The sequence below is a fragment of the Patella vulgata genome, chromosome 1 (genome assembly GCF_932274485.2).
Source record: "Patella vulgata chromosome 1, xgPatVulg1.2, whole genome shotgun sequence".
In the NCBI taxonomy this organism is placed as follows: domain Eukaryota; kingdom Metazoa; phylum Mollusca; class Gastropoda; family Patellidae; genus Patella; species Patella vulgata.
Genome location: NC_065879.2, coordinates 24,283,827 through 24,298,865, shown reverse-complemented (window position 1 = coordinate 24,298,865; position 15,039 = coordinate 24,283,827). Strand labels below are relative to the sequence as shown.

Below are 15,039 nucleotides of genomic sequence, written 5' to 3'. Positions count from 1 at the left end.
GGTGGTGGGTGTGGTATTCCACGCCCAAAATGCCATGCCCCCCAACTAGTCTAGACTAGCTCAAAAGTGTACCACATGAAAATTGCACAGCAATGTACCGTACATCTTCAGGTATTACAAAAACATTCTGACAGACATTTCTAGTGGTGGGGTACCCCTGACAGAGCTATGTAATTGCCAGACATTTGTAGTGATGGAGTATCCCTGACAAGAGTTATCTAATTTCCAGACCAAAGCTAGGCTAGATTAGCTAAAATCTGTACCACCTAAAACAGCTTTGGAGTTGTTCAGTACCACCACCGGAATCATGAATGATCACTGCCAGACAGTCTGTGCGGTGGGTTGCCCCTAACAGACACGCCAAAAATAACACGACCCCCAACTAGGATAGATTAGTCGGCACTGTTCCTGTGGACCAAAAAATTAAAAATTATGCCAGGATGCGTAGAATACTAATACCTAGCACATATGGGAGAGGCGATAAACTGCGGTTGTAGGAACAATTTTATTTTTCAAAAACGCATTTTTAGGCCATTAAATGTTTTTTGCCCAAAAATCAATTTCTTGCAATCGCAGTTTATCGCCTCTTCCATACGTGCTAGGTATTAGTATCCTACGCATCCTGGCTAAAAATCTAATTTTTTAGAACACGGGAACAGTGCCTGCAAAGCTAGCCTAGTTGGGGGCGTGGCATTTTGGGGCGTGTCTGTTAGGGGTAACCCACCGCACAAACTGTCGGGCGGTGGTCATTCATGACTCCTGTGGTGGTACTGAACAACTCCAAAGCTGTTTTAGGTGGTACAGATTTCAGCTAATCTAGCCTAGCTTTGGTCTAAATATTAGATAACTCTTGTCGGGGATACTCCACCACTACAAATGTCTGGCAATTACATAGCTCTGTAAGGGGTTCCCCACCACTAGAAATGTCTGTCAGAGTGTTTTTGTAATACCTGAAGATGTACGGTACACTGCAGTAAGATTTTCGTGTGGTACACTTTTGAGCTAATCTAGCCTAGTCGGGGATCACGGCATTTAGGGCGTGGAATACCACACCCACCACCAGAAACCCGGCAGACTTACATTACTAGATATACATACATTGATACCATATAGGAGAAAATTGGTACACTTTTCAGCTAGGTTGCCCCCCTGGGCTCCCGGTCTATAACTCAATATCATCCAAAGTCTTCGACATTGAAAATACCAATTGTTTGCCAGTTTAAATCAACATTGATGTTCTGATCTTACCGGGAAAAGAGGTGTTTCTGATATCCAATTGCAACAAGGGACTCAAAGAACGAGGCTAGACATATTCCACAAGTCATGTCTAACGGTGACGTCATATTCCTATCTGGAGAGCATGCGCAATAAATATACTATCGGTATAGACTGGAATAACCAGACGCTAGAGATTGCCATTCGATTGAGACTTCTGGCGTATTTCGCCGAACATAACTGATTTGAAATTAGAGTAAAAACGGAAACGAGTGTAAATCAGTTTATATAATTCATATTGCATTATTATATGCGTTACGACCCATTTGGGTCAATTTTTAAACATATATAGAAAATAAATCAACAAATAAACTGCAATCAAATCAGTATGTTTAATTTTTTCCCCAAATCAAAGAAGGGATGTTATCTCGAATTCTATAGCTGATATTTTAGAAGGTTGAGAAAAATTCCTGTTGAAAAATAAACACATTAATCATATGTTTCTGTATAGAATTATTGTTAACAAGAAAACAGTTGGTTGTCATTGCTGGTTATAGAAGTTGTAGATTAACCAACATTCCAGGATCTTGTTATAACCTTTAGGTTATTAACTTCACTACTGTTTCTTAGAAGTGATAGAGTGGTTTTAAAGTTAAACCAGTGGCTTAAAGATGTATTAGGTAAGATTTAGATAAAGAGCTGGACGTTCTTGCTATAATAGTTCAAAAATAGAGAATGCAAAATGAGTATATATTTAAAGTTTCGTTCAAATTACTTTATTCTGAGCGAGGTTATCCCTAGTTGAAGTTTTGACTTAGCCTCAAGTCGCCATTTTGAAATTAAATCATTAATGTTTTAATATTTAAATCGCCGACAGACGATATTCTAGAGAGTTGATTATGGGCTTGTCACGTGAAACAATGTCCAAACAGTAGTTTATATAACATTTGAGGGCCAAATAAAGACTTGCAATAGGCTGATTTAATGCATCTTTCTTTAAAGATACATTATGGGAGATAAGATAAAGAAATGGCAGCTCTCGCTATAATAGTTAAAAACTAGATAGTGTAAAGGTAATTTGCTGAAAATTTCAGTCAAATTGATCCACTATGAGCCGAGAAAGAAGCTGGTGAAATTTTGGCATAGTCTCGGTCATCATTACTAAAATCATTAATATAAACAGCATAGTCTATATTATCCACTTTATCTGATTTAATTATCTTTGGCCGTTAGCGGCATAGATGAATCTAATCCAGCCTACATCGAAGGCTAGCCTTGACATCGAGAGTTTATTATGGTCTGGATAAGTTAATTAATGTCTAATTGATAATTTAGATAACATTTCAGGCCTAAAGAAAGACTTGTAATAAGCATATTTTGCTCTTGCATGTTTAAAGGAGCTAAGTGGCTAATATTTGGGACCTAGAAATTGACACAAATGGGTCGCAACGCATAATATGAATGTATATAAATTGATTTACATTCAATCGTTTCTGTTTTTACTGTAATTTCTAATCAGTTAGGTTCGGCGAAATACGCCAGTATTCTCAATCGAATTTCCAGTCTACACCGATAGTATTTATTGGGCCTGCTCTCCAGATAAGAATATAGCGTCACCGTTTGACATGACTTGTGGAATATGCCTCGCCTCGTTTTTCGGGTCCCTTATTACAGATAGCGCTGAAACGCATTATGGTACACTATTCGTGTACCAATTGTAAAATGTTTATTTTTTCTTCAATATTGGATATCAGAAGGCCATCTTTTCCCTGTAAGATCACAAGACCAATTTTGATTTGAATTGACAAATAATTCGTGTTTTCAATGTCGAAGATTTTGGATGATATTGAGTTAGAGACTTAGCTACTTTAAGGCTTGAAATGATGATTTGTCAAACATTAGCTAAGAATGAGTTTAATTGTCGTTTATGGCGGTTTTCTAAATTTGTGTTGTACTTTTGAATGCTATAACCAAAACTAAACCCAAATAAACAAACAAAAGAACCCCCAAAAGCTACTATTCTCCTGATGCTGTAAATGTTTATGTTGTTATAATCTTTACACGGACAAAATAAGCCTGAGATTTATATCTGTCTCCGCATGACATATATTGTTTTTATTGCTTGGATTAAACAAAAGTAAATTGTTAGTAATAGTTTTGACTTCAAAAAACTTTGACAGCGATAGCTACATATACCAAGTAGTAAAAATGAAATTCCTTATGGCTGTAAATAATGAAAAATGAAGTTGGATAAGAATTTCCAGATTTGTGCATGCACAGTGACATATTCCCGGCACACCTTCGTTTTTTCCCTTATTTTCTGTTGCGGACTGCAGGCAGCGATTAATAGGATTTTTCAGGTTATTGCTGCCTCTTAATTACCTGTTGGCAAAGTTTATAACCTCTCGTGTCCGTATTCTTCAATATTGTGAGGTGAAACTTTAAAGCAGGAGACACACTAGCCGAATTATTCGGCCGAAACCAATCGCCGCCGAATTGCAGCCGAATACATTTGGCCGATTGAGTGAACACACTTGGTGAATTCTTCGCCCGATTCATTAGTCGATTGCATCACCTTTCACGTGATAATTCACAAGAAAAAGAAAAAGAAAAAAAAGCTGCAGCGGTAATAATGTCATAATGAAATAAAATGGGGTTTAAAGTCCTACGGTTCTGCTCCGAACTGGGCCAATAAAGACGGGAATACGCCATACAGTGTGCTATGAGGGAAATTTTGCCCGGACAGCGCCACTACGGCCTACTCTTATATCGAATTCCAACTGTCAAGGGATCTTTTACGTGCACGTCAATGTGTACACGGGACCTCGGATTTTCGTCCCATCCGAACGACTAGACAGCTGTCCCTGTCAGGCCCTCCGTCCTGCATCACTGACAAGGGGGAACCACGCCGGAAAATCTGGATGAACTTTCTCGGCCAATGCAGGGATCGAACACCCGAGCTCCAGGCTAGCGAGTCAGCGTCTTACCCACTTAGACCGTGACCCCCTATAATGTAATAAAGAAATTATATTTAGCAACAACATCTTAATAAACTCTTTTAAAAATTTCAAATTTAAATACTCCAAATCCATTTGTTTAATTTTACGCCGTATAATAAGTCCCGATTCTTTCTCGGAATTCTACGTTTGTCTTAAAAATACCATATTACTTTCTCGACATTAGTGTTGATTGGCTAATAAATTCAGTGTCCGTGACAGGTGGGCCTAGGTGCATTAAAAAAACGTGGGCCTAAGTCTATAAAGAAAAAGAGAAAGAAAAAAGAGAAAGAAAAAAGAAAAAAAGAAAAGAGAAAGAAAGGAGGGGGGAAAGAAAGAAGGAAGGAGAGGACAGGACACAGGACAGGAAAAGGAAAAGATGGGGAAAAATGACTGACAAACAGCACAAGGAAAGAACTCCAAGGAAAGAACTTTATGAGTTTGACCTCATTATACCGAGAACCGTGTAATTCATCTTTTAACCTCTACTTAGTTCAGGAAATAAAAAATTTGCCTTCTTGTGCTTTGGTCTGAAATGCTTGGAAAATGGGTTTGCGGTTGTCAATAAACATGTTTGATTCGAGTGAATCATTCGGGCGAATACATATTCGGCATCGGGACACTGGACACACTAGGTGAATTTCGGCGGCGATTGATTCGGCCGAATGATTGGGCTAGTGTGTCCACCGCTTTAGACCGTAACAATTTCTCCCCATTTTGGCGATTTACTTGCATACTTAGTACTCTGCATCCCCAAACGACCCCCACCCCCTTTACATGTATGTGCTGTCTCATTTTAACATGATTGCACAATTTTCCTTTCCCTTTTATTAATATTCATAAAATACGTTACTCAACCTATTTTCCATGCGATATTCATTACACTGCTATATCCATCACACTCTGTGATAAAACTTCCTCAAACTTTTGGATAAAATCATTTAAGATGTTTACTTTTACAAATCTTATTATTCGTGGGAACCGTGTTATATAACTCTTTTCCAGCCGGTAAATTTAAATTTTGTATTCAGAGAAAGGCCACTCCCGGTGATATTAGGGCTATACTATATACCGGAAAACACCGAAAAAAAACGGAAAACAATCGGAAAACTACCGGAAAACACCATGTTATAACCGCGAATTAGCCGTAGTTATATTATGGTTCATTCCAGTTTTAAATCAAAATTTAGCAACAATTACATTATGGCTCATTCATATTTAAAAGCGAAGAAAAGATAATGGTTCATATATAGCCAATGAGATATTGGGGACACTTTATTTGCCGGCAAATACTTTTGGGCCTGTGGTGGCCGAGTAATATGATAAAAAAAAAAATGAGTCTAAATATCAATTCTGTATAAATATGTAAAAACGGTGTGGTCAAACTATTGTGGTTAAATCATCAGTGGTCAAACTTCTGTCTAATCCAACTGTTAACACATCATACGGTCTAAAAGTACTTCCGGGAAAGGATGAAGATGGGACAGGGTAAATGAGTATTTGATCACGTGGTTGAGGTAACGTCACTTTTTTGGCTGGGGTAACATATTCTTGTCTTAATGGAACAACTTCCGGCGGAACATCGCCAACCACTTCCGGCATATCGGTTACCGTTCGATTAGATTCCCGTGAATAGCAACACAATAACACAGACTTGAAATGATTCCTGAATTTACCACTTATTAAGGTGTAAATAATTGGGTTCACAGAATTGGCACCATAGGAAAAACACAAAGCAAATACTTCCCGTTTACGGAATATCAGGGTATCTCCTTGTCCTGTAAAATCCTCGTAAAGATATATTATATGAATAGGGAGCCAGCCAACACCAAAGGCTATTGTAATAGCTAATATTATCTTAGCAATTTTCCGTCGCGTCCTTAAACCACTTAAAGCTATATCATTTGGCCGGAATCCGGGTCGAACACTTGTCCACAGCTGTTTAATAATCCTTATATGGAAAGCACCAAGAACTATCTGAGGCAGTATGAACATTGTGATAAACATAACCAATGTGTCAATCTGTTTGTGACCTAAATTATCACTTTTTCTCATACAAAACATTCTAGTCTGAAACACAAGAAAATACTCTTCTTGGTGGTATATAAATATACGTGGTATCATAACAACTAAAGAAATACACCATATTAGACATATCACAGTCTGAGCTCTTCTTGATGTCCTGAAATAAAACAAATAATTATATATTCATCTGAACAAAGGGAATGGCCATGGATAGTATTTTACTCATCTAGGTATTTTAACCACTCAAGGAACTATAAATGATCAACATGGTCTCTATCGTCATTTTGGAGTATATACATACACACTAAGCGTTTTAAAGAGAGAAATCTAACACAAAATGAAATGAAATGAAATGAAATGGGGTTTAACGTCCTACTGTTCTGCTCCGAACTGGGCTAATGAAGACGGGCATACGCCATACAGTGTGCTATGAGGGAAATTTTGCCCGGACAGCGGCACTACGGCCTACTCTTATATCGAATTCCAACTGTCAAGGGATCTTTTACGTGCATTCCAATTTATACACGGGACCTCGGTTTTTCGTCCCATCCGAACGACTAGACAGCTGTCCTTGTCAGGCCCTCCGTCCGAAATCCAACACATTACTTGTGGTATCACAAATGCCTATATTATTATCTTGCACTTTGAATGCCAATCCACGAAGAAGGCATTCGCTATAAGCCATTATTATGCAGCTGGAGTGCGGGCATTGCTAAGTTCAGTGAACTTGAGCTTTTCCACTATTTCAGAGCAGTGAAAATAATATTGTACCTCTCTTCACCCTGTTAATTTAGCTGGTCTTGCCATGATATGCTTACCAGATTTTGTATTCACCCGCATGTTATTGTTTGGTGTGCCATTATAGTGACATTCACGTCCAAAAACAACAGCTTATATCTACGTGGCAAGTTTCATTCATTAAACATAGTTGGAATAACTTCTTTGTGTGGCAGAATTTTAATATAAGGCAATGTGCCTTTAAGTTGGCATTGCACACCAACCTTTACTTAAAATATTCGACTAAAACGGCGCTACAATATTATTAGTTTAAGCCTACCTGGTAGTTCTGGATCTAACGGGGTGAATTATAGCATAATATCGATCTACACTAGTCGCTGTTAAAGTTAAAACACTTATAGCCAAGCTAACACTCTGTACATAATTGACAAATCTACCTAGAATTACAAAAGTACATGTTACCAATGGAATTAGTACATCCTCATCGAAATAAAGGGAGAGAGAGAGAGAGAGAGAAATGGGGTTTAACGTCCACTCGACACAAACTAGGTCATTTCGGGACTAACATATGGTTTAATTTTATTTCAATAATTCGCTTGCGCGTAGGGGTCTTTAGCAGTGGGAGGAAACCGGAGGACCCGGAGAAAACCCACGAGGTTGGACAGGCGACCCTACTCCTTGTCACGTACAACCGGGGATTCGAAACCACGCCAGTCGACTCAATGATAGACTTTATGATACAGCGCGCGCACGCTAACCATTCAGCCATCCAACCCCCCTCGAAATAAAGGACACACCGGTCCTTATGTATATCATTGATACATTGTATTGTTTTATTTTCGTTTTTATTTTTTTTTTTTCGTTTTGGGGGGATCACGTGGCTAAGTGGGTAAGACGATGGCTCGCTAGCCTGGAGGTCGGTTGTTCGATCCCTGCATTGGCCGAGAAAGTTCATAGCCAGATTTTCCGGCATGGTTTTCCCTTGTCAGTGATGCAGGACGGAGGGCCTGACAAGGACAGCTGTCTAGTCGTTCGGCTGGGACGAAAAACCGAGCTACCGTGTACATATTGGCGTGCACGTAAAAGATCCCTTGACAGTTGGGATTCGATATAAGAGTAGGTCACAGTGCCGCTGTCCGGGCAAAATTTCCCCCATAGCACACTGTATGGCATATGCCCGTCTTCATTAGCCCAGTTCGGAGCAGAACAGTAGGACGTTAAACCCCATTTCATTTCATTTCATTTCTATTTTCGTTTTGAAATTCCCACATTATCAAACCACGGTGTGGAATGTACCCTTTACGCGGTGGTATGAATTTCTGTTCCGATTTAGTGGAAACTATGTCGTAGGTTGATTTTGTTTTATTGCCAGAAGGCTAGCCTCTGTTGCAATTTCATGGGATAGAAATCGGCAAGTCACGTCAATAAAATGATTTCTATTCCCACAATCAAACACAAAAAAGACGATGAAATTAGTACAATATGGCATTACTAACGCAAGTCGTTGCTAACGAAAGGTCTGACTTTTACGCATTCTATATGAAAGAGAAAACAAGTTAAAATTAGTGTTTTGAGATAACAATAGCCGCCACTTCAGTATATTGTTAAGAGTTTCAGGAATGTGGCGTTTTGGGGAAAAAAATTCCGCCATGAAGAATGCACAGATTAGCTCGGCATCAATGTATGTAGTTATGTAGGGGGGGCGCCGAGCAGATAGTGCAAGTGCTTTTGGGAAGCAAACCCACACTACACTCCACTGACCATTTTTGGAATTTTAAAGTGTATTTAAATATTTTATAATCCCTACTTTCGTACTTGCAAGTACTTTGTATTTAAGGAAAAATAAATTAATATACAAGCAATGTCGTGCGTTTTAAATACTGTAAATTCCAGCTGAGATACAGATAGCTGTTTATCGATTTTCATCAAATAAGCGTACGGTTGGATACAGGATGCAAATACAAACTGAATGACACGTAAACAATCCAGCTCAGGTCATCTTTCATAAGACCTGCCGATGTATCTAAAAAACGTTTCTATCGTTGCAGTACAGACCTATATTATTTTCCGTGTCCGAAAAGTTACGTTTCCTCGAATACAACTGCCCAACCACACTTTCATTAACAGCTCCACAGCTCTGAAAGTTCGTTGGGTCTCCGTGGACAAGTTGTAGTCTACCCGTGCTTTAAAATCCCAAATGTTATCAGTCCAGCGACACTTAGGTATCTCGAAGGTTCTTCTTCGTCCAAGATACAACTGAGTTTGACCATGCCTACCAGTCTACCCCCGCCACCGAAAGTTCTCCTTGGCCAAAATTGGATCCACACGTTTGATGATGCCCGGGGCCACTCCTTGATTATATGCCCCCAAGAATTAAATATAGGACCTAGAGGGTTCACGAATGTGAAAAAGGGCGACATTTTGAATATGTAAAATAGGATGAAATAAACTTTGTATTCAAATTAAGTAGGGCAGATTGTTCAACCAAGTGACAATTTCACATTTAAAAAAAAAACTTAATTTTAATTTCATTCTTTGATTTGATGACCGCTTGGTATGGATGTCCGGGTCTGTCACCCACTCGGCTTCCCCCCTCATCTCTGTACGCCACCGATGGAATCAATACTTGTCAATCTAGTCTTTCAAAATATATAGAAGCATTTTCCAATGACAATTTGGCAAAAACAACCACTGGTGTTCTCTTTTGACTGGATTAGAACGCATCCTAGTTTAACAGATAATAAACTATTGTAAGTAAACAACATAGAAGTAGACTTGCCAGACTACCTAACATACACATTTCCATGCACACGGCGCTACACGTAGGTGCCAAACTGGAGCACAAATAGATGAGTTTTCAATTCTGTTTGGACAGTGCCCCATGGGCTTCCAGCCTCTTTGGGACCCTCGACTTAAATTAATTTTAGCGACACGAAGGGATGCGTTTGCCGAATCCATAGGGTTAACATTTAAGACTAAAAGAAAAAAAAAAGTGGCTGCATGAGACCCTGCTGTTCGTGGGCCCATAGGTTTGAGCCTTTCGGATAGTACGGTAATACATTTGGAAGATATTGGATGCGAGTTTATATTTTGTAACTAGAAGATGTTTCTGTTAAAGCGGGGTGTGCGAGAACTTAAAGTCTATACTTCGCATCATGGGTAGCCAAAAAACTTTTCGACATCTCTGGTGACATGTGTTAATAAGCAACTCCAGCGTCTGGAGTTTTGATATTGGGTTATAGGTTATGCTATATATAGATAAGAGGCTGTTACAGTAGTCTAGTCTTGGCAAAACAATACACCGAACAAGCGGACACAGCTCACACGAGGTAAGGGCCAAAGTTATTTTAGTCTCCACCCTCCCCTTTCTCCCTTTTGCATGGCGATCTCTGCTGACATTTAGGTCTAGAATCAAAGAGAAAGGTTGGAATATACACTTTCTTGTTGGTGAATATTTATGATTTGGAGACGGTAGGAAACACGAGTTAAGAGGTTGGTTAGGTTTAATTGTAGGATGAGAAGTTGTATGTCACATGTTGCTCCATCTGTAGTAGAAAGCGTTCAACCCCACGACAAATTGGGAAAAAGTTAGAGCTGGTCTAAGAAACGAGAATTATCATTAAAATCAATGGGAAAAAAATTAATGATCAGTGGTCAAGTGTATGAGCTGCAATCTTAGGTAGGAGGCGAAAGGATGTTTCCAATAGTCCGAAGGTGGAAAAAGCAAGCTTTACAAATATTAACTATTTGAATGTCCGATCAGTTTTGCGGATTTCACAAGGTTTTCAGAAACGGGACAGAACTCCAGAATGGAAGGTTTAAAATCGTCCTCATATGACCCCAATTCTTCAAACCTAATTTGAGAAAGAAACATCATTAGAAGACTGTTGGACACAATAACCTCTACCGCCTGCACAAGGTTTATGTAAAAGTAGGTGAGTGATGTGGTGTTTACTCCGGAACGGACAATCGCGTAACCCTGAACATCGATAGGCTTCGTCCTCTCATGACCAAAATAATGCTTCCCAAAGAATTTGAAAAAAAAACCCCAAATCAATCCAATTTATTGTTTAGCTTCTATCTCATTTACATGGGATGGCGAAATATTTTAGATGCAGAATTAGTTTTGCGTTTGACGTACTGTGGCGATTTCTAATTTGAGCTACGATCGAATTGATCACAGCCTATATAAAGAAGTTTGCTGAAATTTATTATGACATAAAACTTTGATGAAAGTTGTAATGACCTAAGTTACACCAGGAATGACCTAAAATGTCTACTTTGTTGCGCAAGTGACACATGTATGAGATAAATAGTCTAAATAATGACATTTATTGTATTTAAAACATTTATATTTGACACATTATGTCATTTTTGTCGCCCTCTCATAGATGTACTTAGACGCTTTTAAAGGGGCATTGGCGAATTTGGTGACCCTGACTATTTAACTATTGATTTCACGCTCTAAATATTGAAAAAATATTAAATGTGGTTTCACAATATTTTCTCTTTCACACGTTATTAACAAAAGATTTAATTATTCAAAACTGGCACTAATTCTGCCATGTTTGAAAATAAATATTGCCTGGATAATCGGGGTTAGAAAGTTATCGTAACAATTAGCCTGACGCCCGGACTTTCAAAATGATCTTTGATCGGAATATTATATAACGACGAAAATCTTACAAATACTACGTTACGACATGGTATACTTGAGGCACTCACACCCAACAACGCCAGAGCTCCTGTCTGGTAAATTTTACCGTTAAACACAGCTGTAATATCTGACTTTATCCCTTACAAACATTGTCAGGGATTCCGGTTGCGCTCTGTCGTAGTGGAAATAATCAGCGTCGATTCATTGAGCATCGGAATTTGGAACAATGGACTGATCTGTGTTATGCAGGCCACCCTCATTATACATCCACCTGCACGATTTTGAAAATATTATATTCCTTACGATTGACTTAACAAAGGATTCTAGCATATTCCACTGGGTGAGGAGGATAATATAAGTCTGAATTGTAACTGAAATATTCGCTGAAGGGCAAACTTTTAGTATCATACCGATCAAATTATATACTTAATTTAAATTTTACATTAATTTCTATTGATTTCAAACCGCCATCTTTATCTGACTTAGACCAATCAACTAAAAACAATTCAACTACCTTTTCCTTACAACCCAACCCGTCCTTCGCCAAGTTTTCATTTTTATACAGGTGTGCTTAATTACATAATAATAACGAAAGTCTTTAAATTAAAATAGTATAATATATATATTTTTCTTTTGAGATATTTGTGAACAATCTGGCTTGCTGTACCTTTAAGTTTGAATCTTATACTTACAACGTTTAAGGAAAGTACGACCAAATTCCTAGAACAGACCAATCCTACAATTAAATATGGCTGTAATGTAATTGTTTGCTTTAACTTGTATCCGTAAGTGAAAAAAAAAACCATCGCAAATGTGAGCGTTGAAAATTGTCTAGTAGTGATCGAGATATTACTGTTTTAATAAATAAAACCAAGATAATTTCACTGTTTAAATATAAAATAACTGTATTACACCCTACAAGACAAAAGATCGCTACGAGCAAACGAATTATTGAAAATAAAATTGTAGCATATGTTGGTCCAGAAATGACCTAATTTGTATCAAGTGGACGTTAAACCCTATTTACTCTCGTTCTGATTTCTTCACTATACATAAGATCTAACATCCATTATGCATTATGCCACAGTGAGTTTATAAAGAGATCATTAGAGGACGTTTGGTGTGGTAGGACGAATTGAGACAAATAATAGGACATATTTATTTAAAGGACAATATTGGTGTCAGTCATTATTACATATGTGATAGAACTGGTTAAATACATTCCAAATATAATTTCAACACAGAGATCATTGCTATGGGAGATGTGTAACAAGCACGTGAAGAAACGGGAAGTGACGCCAAACATGACAAACACGGGTTATCTATATATATATTTGTGACTGTCGTTTGTCTGTTCGGGGTTGGCGGCTACAATAGGTCTGCCCCGAGTCTGAAATTTGGGGTATAGGGGTAGCTCGGACCGAGGAGTAACATAGGCCAGGTGGCGTTAGTCTACCACTTCCGGTTTCGGAGTTATGACCCCCGAGCGAAGTCTGTTCGGGGTTGGCAGCTACATCTGCCCCGAGTCTGAAATTTGGGGTAACTCGGACCGGGGAGTAACATAGGCCAGGTGGCGTTAGTCTACCACTTCCGGTTTCGGAGTTATGACCCCCGAGCGAAGCCGGTCTGTTCGGGGATGGCGGCTACACTAGGTCTGGCCCGAGTCTGAAATTTGGGGTATAGGGGTAGCTCGGACCGGGGAGTAACATAGGCCAGGTGGCGTTAGTCTACCACTTCCGGTTTCGGAGTTATGACCCCCGAGCGAAGCCGGGTATCCTGCTAGTCCTTATATAAAACTGACTGAAGTAACGAGCGATAACAGACAAACGATCGAATTTCATTTCACTGATAATTCCGTTGAAGACGAAAGGTTATTATATGGGACGGCAAGCGGGTATCTCACAATTCAAAAATAGAATTGGCTGTCACTAGATAAGGGAAAACGAGAAAAATAGAAATATCCCGTGCATTCCCCCGTTTTTATTCATTCTGTTCTTAATAAAAACATGGTAATGCACGGACTTTTTCTAATTTGTTCGTTATCTTTAATCTACTGACAGCCAATTCTGTGTTAAAATTATATTTGGGATGTATTTAACCAGTTCTATCACATATTTTATAATGACTGACACCAATATTGTCCTTTAAGACCGGTAAAATATAATATACGGAATGTAAAAAAGAAGAAAGTAATTTGAAAGGCGCAGGAAACATTAAATACCGAGACATAGAAATATAATCTGTCACACGAACAAAACTGTTAATCTTGAAATAATATTTCTCCTAAAACGTCAATGCACATAACCTTTAATATTTCTTTTGGGTCTAGCATATTTTTATAAATATTTTTAGATTATAATCAAAGAACAAAAGAATAGACTAAGAAGTATAGTGGGCGTTTGACTGACAGGAAATATCATGTATTATTCCTTAAATAGACAAAAATCAATTTTTATAATAACATAAAGAATATATTTCATTCCTCCCTTTTATTCCAAGAATAGTTATTCAATCAACCGAATGATCAAATAATGACTTTGGTCACAAATTGTTATTTTTTGATTGAATGCGTATTCTAAACTAAATTAATATCGAATTACTTGGACTAAAAAACTGCTAGGAGGCATTCCGAAAATTCCCCGTTTTAATGTCTACGCGTTGTACTATAATTAACGAGAATATGGATGTAGTTGCTAAACTTTAAGAAAATTATCCATGTAAAACACAGTACAACAAATATAGATTATTAAGAAAGCGGAGCCGAGGACGGTACCTTGTGGTATCCCATAAGCAAATACAAAGCATAAAGACATTCACTGATCTATGACGCAGTATTTAAACTAAAATATATATCCGGTCGTCACCTGATATTGAAAACCAGAGCAAACACCTTAATATTTTAGGTGTTTAGAAAATAGTGTAATACCCCACCTCGTGCACAATCCATACCACTACTTAGAAATAATTCTTGTAGCCTTGGAATTCAGAACCCAATGCTGCTTGGTATATATAGGGCGATCTGGAGGCATTTGCCAGTAGTAAATTGCAGCATTTAGACTTCATGGTAAAGACTTATACGTGTTATGACCCGAAGCAAAGCAATGATTATATTGGGGTAGATTAATTAAAAAGTAATTCGTTTATAATAATACTTACATAAAAATAATCCAAAAGGCCAGTATGTTAGAGCAAATCCTGCTGAGGTAAGGGGCACACAAACTAATAAATACAATAAATCTATGGCAGCCAAATTAGCTAAATATAGGTTAGTCACGGTTCGCATGTCTGGACGTCGCATAACAATATATATCACAATAGAGTTACCTATAGATCCAACAAGAAATATGAACATAAATACCACAGGCACAATAAACTTTTCTAACTGTTGTTCAACATCAATAAATGACG

At 38.1% G+C, this 15,039-nt stretch overlaps 1 protein-coding gene across 1 annotated transcript; it reads right to left on the bottom strand.

Annotated features, from left to right (window-relative positions):
* Nucleotides 1-4,464: 4,464 nt before the first annotated feature.
* LOC126811472 (nociceptin receptor-like) lies at nt 4,465-14,914 on the bottom strand. The gene is made up of 4 exons (XM_056098438.1): nt 14,852-14,914; nt 7,294-7,388; nt 6,372-6,393; nt 4,465-4,470 (listed from the first exon to the last, which is right to left on the bottom strand). The coding sequence occupies exons 1-4, from the start codon at nt 14,912-14,914 to the stop codon at nt 4,465-4,467; spliced, it is 186 nt and encodes a 61-aa protein (XP_055954413.1).
* Between the last annotated feature and the right edge of the window lie 125 nt (nt 14,915-15,039).